At 44.9% G+C, this 13,167-nt stretch overlaps 1 protein-coding gene across 6 annotated transcripts in view; it reads left to right on the forward strand.

Annotated features, from left to right (window-relative positions):
* The window catches only part of bltp3b (bridge-like lipid transfer protein family member 3B), a 31,631-nt gene extending 22,655 nt beyond the window's left edge, over positions 1 to 8,976 (forward strand). For 2 of the 6 annotated variants that reach the window (XM_070548536.1, XM_015960108.3), the window contains 9 exons: positions 996 to 1,079; positions 1,838 to 1,983; positions 2,182 to 2,327; positions 2,486 to 2,636; positions 2,978 to 3,019; positions 6,750 to 7,009; positions 7,203 to 7,308; positions 7,394 to 7,551; positions 8,622 to 8,976. In XM_070548536.1, coding sequence (XP_070404637.1) covers positions 996 to 1,079; positions 1,838 to 1,983; positions 2,182 to 2,327; positions 2,486 to 2,636; positions 2,978 to 3,019; positions 6,750 to 7,009; positions 7,203 to 7,308; positions 7,394 to 7,551; positions 8,622 to 8,750 — 1,222 coding nt within the window. In that variant the 3' untranslated portion in view covers positions 8,751 to 8,976. The remainder of the gene's footprint in view (positions 1 to 995; positions 1,080 to 1,837; positions 1,984 to 2,181; positions 2,328 to 2,485; positions 2,637 to 2,977; positions 3,020 to 6,749; positions 7,010 to 7,202; positions 7,309 to 7,393; positions 7,552 to 8,621) is intronic. The other 4 variants (XM_070548551.1, XM_015960130.3, XM_070548545.1 and 1 more) reach the window with 3 other exon arrangements.
* The last annotated feature ends 4,191 nt before the right edge of the window (positions 8,977 to 13,167 follow it).

The following is a 13,167-nucleotide window of genomic DNA, read 5'->3' on the forward strand; positions in this document are numbered from 1 at the left end:
TCCAGACCATCCTCTCCCTGGTCACCTCCACCAGCTCCTCCGGCAGGATCCCAAGGTGTTCCCGGACCAGATTGGAGATGTAACCTCTCCAACGTGTCCTGGGTCGACCCGGGGGCCTTCTGCCGGCAGGACATGCCTGAAACACCTCCTCAGGGAGGCATCCTGACCAGATGCCCAAACCACCTCAACTGGCTCCTTTTGATCCGAGGAGCAGCGGTTCTACTCCGAGACCCTCCCGAATGTCCGAGCTCCTCACCCTATCTCTAAGGCTGAGCCCGGCCACCCTACGGAGGAAACTAATTTTGGCCGCTTGTGTCCGCGATCTCGTTCTTTCGGTCATTACCCAAAGCTCATGACCATAGGTGAGGATTGGGACGTAGATCGACCGGTAAATCGAGAGCCTGGCTTTCTGGCTCAGCTCCCTCTTTACCGCAACAGATCGGCTCAGCGTCCGCATCACTGCAGACGCCGAACCAATCCGCCTGTCGATCTCCCGATCCTCCTACCCTCACTCGTGAACAAGACCCCGAGATACTTAAACTCCTCCACTTGAGGTAGGACCTCTCCCCCGACCCGGAGTTGGCAAGCCACCCTTTCCGGTCGAGAACCATGGTCTCAGATCTGTTTCATCTCGTTCAGAGTAACAAACTAATGGCTGCTTTGGGACTACCTTTTTTTGTTTGTTTGTTTGTTTTTTTGCTAGTAGCAGTTTTAATGTACCAATAAAAACATAATCAGCTTTTGATGATTTTAACCCAAATGATGTTTTTTCTGACTCCACAACCATTAAAGTACATGTTTTGTTGTCCCTCACCACTCTAACCTGACTGTTTAACACAAGAGCTTCGTGTTTGTCGGGGTGAACCTTCAGTCCCTCTCACTCACCATCTGTCTAAAGCCGTGTCCCGTCTGATCTCCTCAACCCTTTTTCTGCCTCTTCACTCCCACTTTGACCCATGTGAGGGGTGTGTGTGTGTGTGTTTTCTCTTTACAAGGAAAGGAAGTTTATCTGTGGTTTCTGACCTCCTCAGCTGCTCAAACTCCAGCAGATCCACCTCCCTTTATTCCATGTCTAACATGTAAGACTCTGGATCTGTGACTAGATGTCCTCCGGCTGGCTTCACACCCGCAGAGCCACGTGTGTTTTCCCTGCTTTTCTCCGGCTGTGTCTCACGTTTAACATCAGCACAGCTGAAACTTTCTGTCTTTCTATGGATCTAGCCAACTCTGTGGGTTTATAGAGAATTAAAACAGCTGTGAATACAAACACACAGGCTTGATGCAGCAGGTTATTAATGCAAAACACACACACACACCGCACTGCTGTTGTGAAGCCGGCATAAAGAGTGTGTTGACAGGTGATCGCGTCCTTGTTCTTGTGATTGTTTGGATAAGTACGAATCTGCAGTTTCGTGGCTGTAAGTCTCCCGAAGGCATGCGTTTGCATGCGTGCATGACTCCCCGGTCTCTGTCTTTTAGATTAACCTTTAGTTCTTTTTGTCTTTTATTATTTTTTACTTGTGATTTAAAATGTTAACAAGGAGCTTTCCTGTTGTCAGCCTTGTGTTTTCTGTTTACGTACAAATCACGTAGATTTATGGTTTGCTTAGCTTTTCTGAGACGGTTGGGAGATTAGTCTGACCTTAAACTGTCGCGGGATATTTGTTCATGACTTTCTGAGCTGCGAGGGCAGATTATTCTCTAACAAAACTGTTTATTTTTAAATAAAGTACATCAGTAAATGATTATAAATGAGTAGGTCAAGGATTAGTTTCAGTCCCATGTTACTTTTCTTTTCTACCTCACTTCTTTCCCACTCTTGTGTGTTTTGATGTAGTGGTCGTTTGATGCGAGACCGCTCCCAGTCCAGTTTCTCGGTGTCCTATAAAAACATGAAGAAGAGCCCGTCCCTGCAGTCCCTGGATAACATCTCCATCGACAGCAGCCTGCTGGAGGACGGAGACACCTACAGCTTGGACAGAGGTGGGGCTAATGTGCGCAGCCTCAAGGAGAAGACAAACCTCTAACACCCCCACATGTTCTGCTGAATGTTCTCTGTTGCCCAGAAGGTGGCAGCATCGTCCTGTTGCTGCCGACGCAAGAAGGATGGGGTGACATTAAATCTGGATTTCCACAAAGAAGCACAGGGTTGAATGTGTGTATCTTGTGTTTTATTTGCAGATGACGTTTCCATCTCGGGGTTTAAGGACACCGTCAGTGAGCAGAGCGCCACGGAGGCTGCTACTGGTCCAGAGCAGGAAGGAGGCGTGTCCCCCGACAGCGTCAGCGCTGCATCCCAGAGCATTGACGAGCCCACCAAAGATACGGTGAGATAACTGCAAAAAGCAGTTATCAGCAGCAGAATAACTTTGTTTTTGTTGAAAGGAAATTTGTCCAAATAAATATGATAAATAGCAAAAATATGAATTTTTTTTTCCCAATAGTAAATCCTCCACTCGAAGCTGATGATTGTCTTTGCCTCCAGGTGTCTGTGCTCGTATTAAAGGTGCACTCGGTGTGTGTGAGCATGGAGTCTGTGGGTGAGAGCTCGGCCGTGGCTCTGGAGGTGGGTAAGATCACCCCCAGCCAGCTGGGCAACGTCAGCCTGCGACAGTACCTGAGCAACCGCAGCCTCGGTGAGAACCGCTGCCGAAACATCCTCCGTGTGTGTGTGTGTGTGTGTGAAATATGATTTGTTAGTTTTTGCATGTTTTACTTATTTTATGTGTTCATTAACATTGTTTACTAATCTTAGTTGAATTGGACATTTTTAAACTACGGCGGGATCGGAGCATTTTAACGACTTAAACAACCCAAAAATTTCTAAAAGAAATCCTGCAGTTAAATTTGATCCTGCATGAAATGTCGGGCTTTAAAGCGAGAGGCGAGAGGACATACACGGTAGAGCAGTAAAGCAGGGCTGTGTACGTCTGCACACATTTACACACTAACAAAGCAATCCCATCACCTCCCACAGGTATGGTGTGTTCAGTACCAATACCTGCTCAGAGCAGCCAAGGTAACCGCTGGGTGTAAATCCATCACGTGTAGCCTAACATGCATGTCTTCTCTTCCCAACTGTGTGTGTGTGTGTGTGTGTGTGTTCTGTCAGGTCTCATCCCCACACTTGGGATTTTGCTTGTCAGCATGCTCTGCAGATGCAGTGTGTTGATAGCATGACATGAGTGTGTTTGCCCGTTTGTTCCAGCAGCAAGCGTATGGAGGGGGGTGTGTGTGTGTGTGTGTGTGCACATGTGTGCGCGTGTGTGTGAGTCAGTTACAGAAGGATAAATCTGACCGTAATTGAGTGAGTGGTCTCATTATTTGCCACATTAAGTCCCAAACCTTTAAATATGTGTGTGCTGGATTGAAATTAACTTTACAGATTTAACCCTTAATCTCCCCCCCACCCCTCACCCCTCACCCCTCACCCCCCACCCCTCACCCCTCACCCCTCACCCCGACCCCCCACCCACTGCAGCAGACTGCAGTTTCAGTCCAGTGATTCAGGCAATGAGAGAAACGCCAGCTCCCCGCTTCCTACTTGTATCTCTCCTCATCCCTCCTCTCTTCCTTCTCTCCTTTCCTCTTCACTTCCCTCCAGCTCCAACTTCATCTTCCCACTAATCCCCTTTTCCTTCATCTCTCCTCCGTCTTCAGGCCATCTTCCCTCGCTCCTCCACGTCTTATCACAACCGTTCAGTCCTTTGCTTCTGGCGTCCTCTCCTCTTTCGTGTCCTCCTTTCTTTCCCCCTCACCTCCCTTCTCTTTGTCTGTGTCTACTCCGTGCAGAGCTGAGCGAGTCTGTTATTTTATCTAAGAAAAGCTGACAGCGTTGCGCGTTTCTGCGTCTTTCAGTGTTTCCTCTGCTCCTGAGACTGCTCGCTGGTGTTTAACCCATTCCTGCCATCTTTTAGAGAGCATATCAAGGGGAAGTGATGCACTTCTCACTCTACTAATAATAATGTTGTGTTCTTCATGGCTTGCTGAAGGATAGGTTACCACCTGTCATGTCGTCTTTGATGGGCCTGTGCTTGTACAGTGGATGTGCCGGTTTAAATGTTGTGTGAACGAGGATTTAAAATGTCTAAATCTCAACTTTTAACCATCATTTGTTGTTCTATCGCCACATTTCTTCTTTTTGTTCTGTTCTTAGCAAACGTGTCAGGTTTTAGCATCTCAGAGTTAAAATAAAATGACGAGTTAAATTGGAAATGTAATGTCTTTACTCTGTCACGTGTCTCTCTTTAGGAAAACCTTCCTCGTTTTCCCAGTTCTCTTTAACTTGCTTCACTTTTCTGTTCACATCTCACTCGAAGCTCTTTTAAACCCGACGTCAAAACGCACCCTTTTTATTTCAACCCACCTGCAGGATTTCTGTGTGTTGACCCGTTTTGGCCACAAAAGAATTGTCTTCTGACGGACAACAGACCGCTGCATCGAATAAAAGCAACCATTACAAAACACAATAGGGCCTAACAACATCAACGACTCATCGGCGGTAGGGAGGAGGGGTATTCATAGGTAGTTTCTGCTCATTTAAAAACAGTTTAAAGCTCGACAAAGCTCCTCACATCAAGAAGCCAAACAAGTCCAGTTGCTTTCATTTGAACGCCCTTTGTTTTAAAGTTAAAGTCCCATTAGTCATCATCACACATTAGTGAAGTTATCCGCATTTGACCCATCCCTGTGGGGAGTGGTGTGCTCAAGAACTATTGGTGGTTTAACCCTCCAATCCAACCCCTTACTGCTGAGTGCCAAGCAGGGAGGCACCGAGTCCCATTTTTAGGCCTAGTCCACACGTAGCCGTGGTTTTTTGAAAACGAATATCCGCCCCTCCAAAAACTTGCATCCACACCACCGTGTTTTAAAAACAAACTCTGTCCACACGTACCCGGATAAATACGTTGTTAAGGACATGCCAGACCTGTAGGCGGCAGTACTTCCCCCGTTCTTAACCTCGTCCTTCGTCTGTGGTCTTCCGCAAGGAGCAGTAATTCCGCTTGCAAAAACAAACAAGCAGAAAGCGCTTGGACAATTGATGGATCGGGTAGTGACAGAACGCAGCTGTGAGGGCTTCCATGATGCCGGCTAGTGTAAACACAGGTCGCACATGTGATGTCAGCATTTTTTGTCGTGGAAAGTGACGTTGCGGACCTTAAAACTCCGGTTTTGTCTGTCCACACGCAGACACCCAAAACGGAGAAAACGCAGATCTTCACTTTGGCCGGAGTTTTTAAAAAAGATCCGTTTTCGTGTGAAAAAACTCCGTTTTCGTGTGGATGACAGGCCAAAACGTAGAAAAATATCTACGTTTTGGCAGATCCCCGGCTACCTGTGGACAGGGCCTTAGAGTGTTTGGAATGACCCGACCGGGATTTGAGCCTCCATCTCCCAGTCCCAGGGCAGACACGCTACCGCTGGGCCTGACAAACATTTAATTGCGCAACTTTCAGTAAAACTGCTTATTTTCTGGATCTGCTCTTAATCTCGTTTTGGCCAGTTGAAACAAGATTCAGCGTTCGCTTTTTATGGCTTATCGGTCGACGGCTACACTTGATGAGCACATCATCCTAGAGATTTTATTGGGAGCTTCCCAACTGAAAACATTACACACTGATGTGGGAGACGGCTGGCTCGTGACAGGGACCGTCTGCAGCGGCTCAGAGTATCTCTGGTACCCAACGGTGAGACCTGGAGGAACCCAAAGGGTTCAAAAAGACAGGATCAACCTGCTTTAATGCTGCAGGTTGCAGTTTGGGGTTTGTTCTGTCTGGAAACAATAAAAAATCAGCTAAGTTTTAGTTTTAGGAGCTTTTGGGTGTATTTTAATGTCAAGTATGAACAAGGCTCTTCTAGATGATCTCCACAGACGTGACCTTGTTACTAGGGATGAGCCAGATACTCGTTTCAGACGAGTATCCAGTACGGATAAAGCATTTTGGACAACTATGGGCATGAAACGAGTAAAACTTGTAAATATCTGTAATCGTGCTGAAGGAAAATCCTCATTGGGTAACTGACTGTCTTCACGGTCTGTGATTGGCCAGTCACATAGAGCGCCCGCCCCTCCCTACACACAAAACTCTGCAGCCGGGACCTCACAGCTCAGTCCGTGTCCGGTCCATCCACACACACACAGACAGTAACGGATCTCTCTGTGCTTCATGTTTCTTCAGTACTCCCTATGTTTTCTTCAGTTTGCTTCTTTTTAAAGTTACTTTAAAGATATTTAAAGTTACTTTTTTCTTAACGTACGTGGTGCATTTGACAAGACAGAGCTGAAAACTGCTCGTGCTGCGTCAGTCACTGCCTCCGCTCCATCTGTTTTTTTTCCCTCTCTCTCTCTCTCTCTCTCTCTCTCTCTCTCTCTCTCTCTCTCTCAGGATCCACTCCCTCTTTCCTTTTCACTCTCTTTCTTTACATTTTTTAATCACAATTGCCTATTTTTGCTCATTTTAATATATTTTTAAACATTTTCTAAATGCTTTTTTATATTTTTACAATTTTTGATTTTGTGAAGCTCCCCGTGATTTTTATCTTGAGAGACGCTATAGAAATTATATTTTCTTCTTCTTAAAATAACATATTGATGTAAACCACACCCACCTCCGGTTAAACTACACCCACTTCTGGGTTAGGCCACGCCCACTCCGAGTACAGATACAGATAATTTAGATGGTTGAACAGATACAGATAGTGGTGTACTCGCTCATCCCTACTTGTTACTATCACCTGTTCACTCACAGCTGGAGGTGACACCAACTCCGCCTCCAACCAAACCAACAACAGTCCGGAAGTGCGGGCACGCCTGGAGAGCGGGCCCTGTGTCGCCGCCCATTCCCCTCTAGCCATGCGCAACGGCTTCCTGCAACTGCATCTCCATGGATACCATGCTAGCTTTGTGATGTCCACGCTACGCAACCTGGCTCTCTTCCTGGAGGATGACTCTGCTTCACAAGTCCTGCCCATGGAGATCAGTGTCAGGGACACGCACATCGATTTAAAGGTGAGGAAGCTCCGGTGTTTCAGCTCTTCTGTTTTTACTTCAGCGCTAACAGACTTGTTGATACGCTGCCAAACTGATCAGCAGCTTGGTTGGATTTTAGACTCATAATAAATGTTTACTGACACAGAGAAAGGATTTCTTCATTGATCAGGAGAGTTGTGTCTCACGTTTAAACCAAATCCCAACAACACAGGACGACGGCCCGTGTGACCCCGCAGACAGCGAGCGCTCGCCGATCTCCCTCCACGTGGACAGTCTCATCATTCACAGAAGAGACGACGGGTCTTACTCAGTAGGAGGTGATTAACTCTTGATCCGTCTCATACTTCTACCTTACAACACTCCAAACGTCCTACTCTTCTGTTGTCTCCTTTGTCCTCCCAGCGGACGCTGCAGCTGAAGCCAAATCCAAGAAAGCAAATCTGCTGACTGACAGCAGTCTGAGTGCAGTCCCCGAGACCGTGAGCAGCGTCTGCAGGATATCCAAGGCTACGCAGACCCAGACTCCACCCACCAGCTCCGGTCCGTCAGCCAAGGAAAAGGTGAGAAGAACAAATCATATCTGGTCAAGAGCTTCTGTTTCCCTCAATTTAAAGGGACATTATGGAAGTTTGACAGCCAAAACATGTATAGAAATAATAAATGTCTTCTTCATACATTCTCCTGCAATGCCCTGGTCCTGTAGAATGAGCCCTGGCATTTTTACTGTGATTGCCTGTTTTTCTGTAAAATCACAGAAAAAGAGAGCTGCTCGGGTCGAGCAGGCTGCTTCATGCGCGTTCACGCTCAGGCATAGCCCGTATCATTTGCTATCCGTAGCTTTAGCAGCAGAGAGCGAGGCAGTGCCGCCTAGTGACAAACCTAGTTACATTTCTGAGGACCCTTAGCTACTTTTTGTAGAACTTTCTTCTAGATATTTCCTGCAAATTAGCAACAAAATAGCCATTTTCGCTCCGAACCGTTCTTTGAACGTTGTTTCAGCTGTCATCAAGGATATAAATGTTACAGATACAAAGGACGTCACTGGACCTTTAGCTCACCTAGTAAGACGTCGAACTCTCGTGCAGAAGACCTGGGTTTGATTCTGGGTGTGAACATAGTTCATTTAGAGTTTCTTTTTTACATTAATGGTATATTTTTTACAGTAAGATGTCCAATTTTTTATTTGAGACTCGCCGAACGGCATTGAATTCACAGATAAAAAAGATGTGGGTTCAACTTTCATTTTGGAACAATTTTTCAAGCAAGGGAAGGGAATGATCTGAGCATGCAGGAGGACTGACCCATCATAAACCTTTGTCGGCTGTGCTGAAGAGAAAGGTACAGAACCAAATTATTTAATTAGCTGCGCGTTCTCCTGTCCTCCGGGCCACACACACACACACACACACACACACACACAAGGGACTGTCTCAACTGTTATTTTCGTTAAGGAGTGTGCACGTACAGCATGCGCGCCTCGTGCACGAGCCTACTATTGAAGCTGCCGTTACGCTTTTGGCCTGAGGGGGCAATCACAAGCATAAAAATTCAAAACTCCGTAAAGTCCCTTTAAATACCCAGAATGTTTCTGATGTTTAATCTTTCCTCGTGGCTCTTCTGTCACCTCCAGATACTGATGGAGGAGAACGAATGTCTCAAGGTGGAGCTGTCCCGAACCAAAATGGCTCTGGCCGAGGCTCAGATGGAGAAGGACTCGCTGCTTCACCGCATCAAGAACCTCAAAACCAACAGCAGCTAGACCCGACGCTGTCGGACAGCAGCGAAGGAAAACCTTTCATGAGCAAACTAGTGTGACGTCAAACCAACGCAAAGACCTAGAAAACGTTTTTAACTCCTGTTTTATCATGAACACAAAAGAGTACAGAAGAACGCCTGAGAACGGAGGAGGGCTGAGGTTTTTATTCCTGGTGGTTTCTACAGAAAACCCCTCCCTCACTGATGTTGCTGTCGTAGTTATAAAGTAAAACACGGCAGCTCGTCTCAAATCGGCTCCTGAATGTTGTATCGTTAGGAGAATAATTAAAAAACGACTTTGTTTGCACTGAAACCAGTTTAGTGCTTACACGTTCATGTAAGCACATCCTCGGTGAGTGAATCATGAAGGAATGTGAACACATTTAGTTATTTTCAAGCAATTTTTCAAGCAAAAAAGCCTCACGAGGAGTAGCCCGTGCCCTCCACCGTTGTCTTATTTTTCTATGTGTAAATAGACGCTCATCACGTGCTGCACTTTCAAATCTGAGGCACTAAATACGATAATTACAACTGTGAGAGAACACGGAAGGAGAAGAGAGGGAGCGACTGAGAACATAAACGTTAATGCTCCGTTCTTAAAAAAGAAGAGGATACGGGCACATCAAAGCTGCCCCACTATCGGAGTGTGTCGTTATGGAAACGGAGACAAAATGAACTTTATCTTGTTTTATGGATGAGCATCGACCACAACTGCTGCTGTTTCATCCCTGTGAGAGCGCCAGGAGGACTCTGAGTTTTAAAACAACGTATTTTTCTATCAGCACAACACAAAGGATAGATTTAGGTCTCACAACTCTGATCTCACAAACGAATACTAACAAAAATGGCCTACGGTAGTAACAGCTTGGCCCGATTCATTTCAGGTTCTGGTTCCCATCAAGACTAGAAAATACGACCAGTAAAGATGTTTATGAAGACTTTGTTTTCTTACATTTATTGCAGATGTTCTCATGAGAAAATGCCGCTTTTGGGAAAAGGAATAAAATACAGAAGCTAAGTTGTATTTGGTTTGTCAAAGCTGCTGAAATCCTGATAAAAATAAAAGCTGTTTTAAATATTTCCCTTTTAAAAAAAATGTTTTCAGAGAGAATTTATTTGTAATGTTCAGAATGTGGCGTTGAAAAGAAACATTAAGCCAGAATAAGAGTCCAAAGTAAAACTTTTTTTTTGTCATCTAATCTGAGATGGAATGCATCGATCAAAAATGGCTGATCTACTCCACAGGTGTTTGACTCGTTTGAACACCACCTTTCTCGATTTATGAGCAGCAACATAAGTGGAAGCAAATATAAGAGCGTCCACTCTGCTCCAACGAGCTGCAGCGATCCGGCGTTTGGCCTTTGTGCTCATAAATGGTCATGACATTTTACAGCTGGGGCAGTGCTGTGAGTCATAAAAGGGCATTAAACCGCCGCGCAGACGAGGAAAGCCCTACACTCTCCAGCTGCAAACAAAAGCTTGTTGACATAGACTAGCTTGATGGTTTTGTTGGAGCTGTCACATGACAGAATGCATGCGTAAAAACATGCTCTGTGTGAGGAGTGTAAAAGGAGGAATATGGAATCCCAGCACATGGATAGTGGAATGAATGGAAGTGAATTAGCTATGAAATAGTTTTTTGCATTTTTTCTATGAAAGAAAATACATTTTTTGTGGCTCATGAGGCCTTTTACTTTGACAGTTGTGGCCGCCCTCTTGAAAGGGTTTGACACCCCTGGTTTAGAGTTCAGATGTTAATGAGACTGCAGGTGCTGATTTATGTCAGCGGGTATGCTAACGCTAAAACAATGTGACTAGAATGTGTGTTCACAGGAGAGTTGATCCTGGAAAATAGAATCATAAAAAAATATTGCTGGACACAGCACAAGAGGTTGGGGTTCATAATTTTAAAATGATAAAAGTAATTTTTTTATACACTTAATATTGTGTCAGTGTGTTTTGCCATCGTTCTGCACTGACATTCTGATAAACCATCACAGGATGAATTGGTTTAACCTTCAAAACACAGGAATATTTCTGGTAATGTGCTACAATTGTGACTTATTTATGTGAATTACGTGGGAGCATAAAAATATAAATATTCTTAGTAGCTTTCCTTTAATTCTGTTCTGTTCTGATCAATAATTATTTGCTCTATGTTGAAACAAGAAATCTGACAGGAACCTGCTAAATTCCAATTGGGTAGCTGTGTGTGGGAAATCATACAGGTTCCTGCTTGCTTGTAAAATGGGACGGTGTGTGTGTGTGTGTGGGAGGAGGAGGAGGAGGAGGAGGGGGGGGGGTTGTCCCTGTCAGAGCGCATTAAATCCCAGCTTCCGCCTCCATTCTGCATTATTCACAGAAACTCAGCTCTGGCATGACTGGGGGGATATTTTCAGATCTCACCTGTTTCCAACCCCGTCCAGCTGCAGCAGCGGGAATACAATACCAGCGCCGAGGAGTCGTACGCATGCGCAAAGGCGATTGAGTGAGTTTCTGATATGAATATGCATACGAGCAAACACAGATGGAGGCTGAGTTTATAAAAACCGACCGACAGAGAGACATAACCTCCAGCTGATGGTGTAGCACCGTCATCAGCACCCTGAGCTTAGCACCAAGTCCACTTGTTTAACTCCAGACACTTACGAAGGAAGTCAGACTGGTAACCTTTCAAAATTAAAGCTCACAACGATCCCTAAAGAAACAGGTTGGACCTCTACTTTTCTCTCTCGGATTTTATTATGTACAAGTTGTCATACTGGAAAAAATATCACGTTTTACATTAATTTGGCAAGGATTTGCATAATACTCAATTAAACCATTATATTTACCAAAAGCCGAGAACTTGTCTTTCTGGTCTTCTGTGTTGATTTTAATCATAAATCTAGAGTTCACAGGTTGCTAATTTTTTGAATGGCTATAACAAATGCCCTGTGATGATTGCGGATGTTTGAAAGATAACCTATTTTACAATTTTAGCCTTTTTCTAGACCCAGTTCGCGATACATTTATATTTTTGACATTAATGAAACACTAACTGATTTGAAACCAACAAACCATGACCTGGAATCAGAAAGATTTTATAACTGTATATGAATGCAATGTAACTGGATGCCACTCAAGATAGATGTAATCAGCACAACAAATAAAACACACACACACACACACACACACACACACACACACACACACACATATATATATATATATATATATATATCATGTGGTCAGATGAAACCAAAGTAGAACTTTTTGGTATAAACTCAACTCGTCGTGTTTGGAGGAAGAAGAATACTGAGTTGCATCCCAAGAACACCATACCTACTGTGAAGCATGGGGGTAGGAACATCATGCTATGGGGCTGTTTTTCTGCTAAGGGGACAGGACGACTGATCCGTGTTAAGGACAAAATGAATGGGGTCATGTATCGTGAGATTCTGAGCCAAAACCTTCTTCCATCAGTGAGAGCTTTGAAGATGAAACGTGGCTGGGTCTTCCAACACGACAATGATCCCAAACACACCGCCCGGGCAACAAAGGAGTGGCTCCGTAAGAAGCATTTGAAAGTCCTGGAGTGGCCTAGCCAGTCTCCAGACCTCAACCCCATAGAAAATCTGTGGAGGGAGTTGAAAGTCTGTGTTGTTCGGCGACAGCCCCAAAACATCACTGCTCTCGAGAAGATCTGCATGGAGGAATGGACCAAAATACCAGCTACTGTGTGTGCAAACCTGGTAAAGACCTATAGTAATCATTTGACCTCTGTTATTCCCAACAAAGGTTATGTTACAAAGTATTGAGTTGAATTTTTGTTATTGACCAAATGCTTATTTTCCACCCTGATTTACAAATAAATTCTTTAAAAATCCTGCCATGTGAATTCATGGATTTTTTTTCACATTCTGTCTCTCACAGTTGAAGTGTACCTATGATGAAAATTACTGACCTCTGTCATCATTTTAAGTGGGAGTACTTGCACAATCGGTGGCTGACTAAATACGTTTTGCCCCACTGTGTGTATATATACATATATATATAATGTTGTGACAGGACATTTATTTTGAAAGTGTTGGCCGGAAACAGAAAGTTGCATCCTAACAGCTGTGTCTCAGCTGACCCTGATGAGCGCCGACACCGGCCAGTGCGGGGGGCTCGCGGGAGAGAGGAAGGTGATCGTAGTGGGAGAGACGGAGCTCCATCTCCCGTTTGTTTACTCGCACGCGCTTCAGACGCGTCACGCGCCTCCGTTCGCACCAAGAACGATTTTGAGTTGTTTTCCTAAAAAAACGAGTTAAATCTTCAGTTTAGACTTAAACAAGTCGTTTTTGGAGCCCCGGCTTTCCCCGCTGTCTGCTCTGAGGTTTTACACCGGAGAGGAGTGCTTATCTGCGGACTCACACCTGAGTAAATTACGGAGCTTC

Source organism: Nothobranchius furzeri, chromosome 1 (assembly GCF_043380555.1).
Source record: "Nothobranchius furzeri strain GRZ-AD chromosome 1, NfurGRZ-RIMD1, whole genome shotgun sequence".
Taxonomy (NCBI): domain Eukaryota; kingdom Metazoa; phylum Chordata; class Actinopteri; order Cyprinodontiformes; family Nothobranchiidae; genus Nothobranchius; species Nothobranchius furzeri.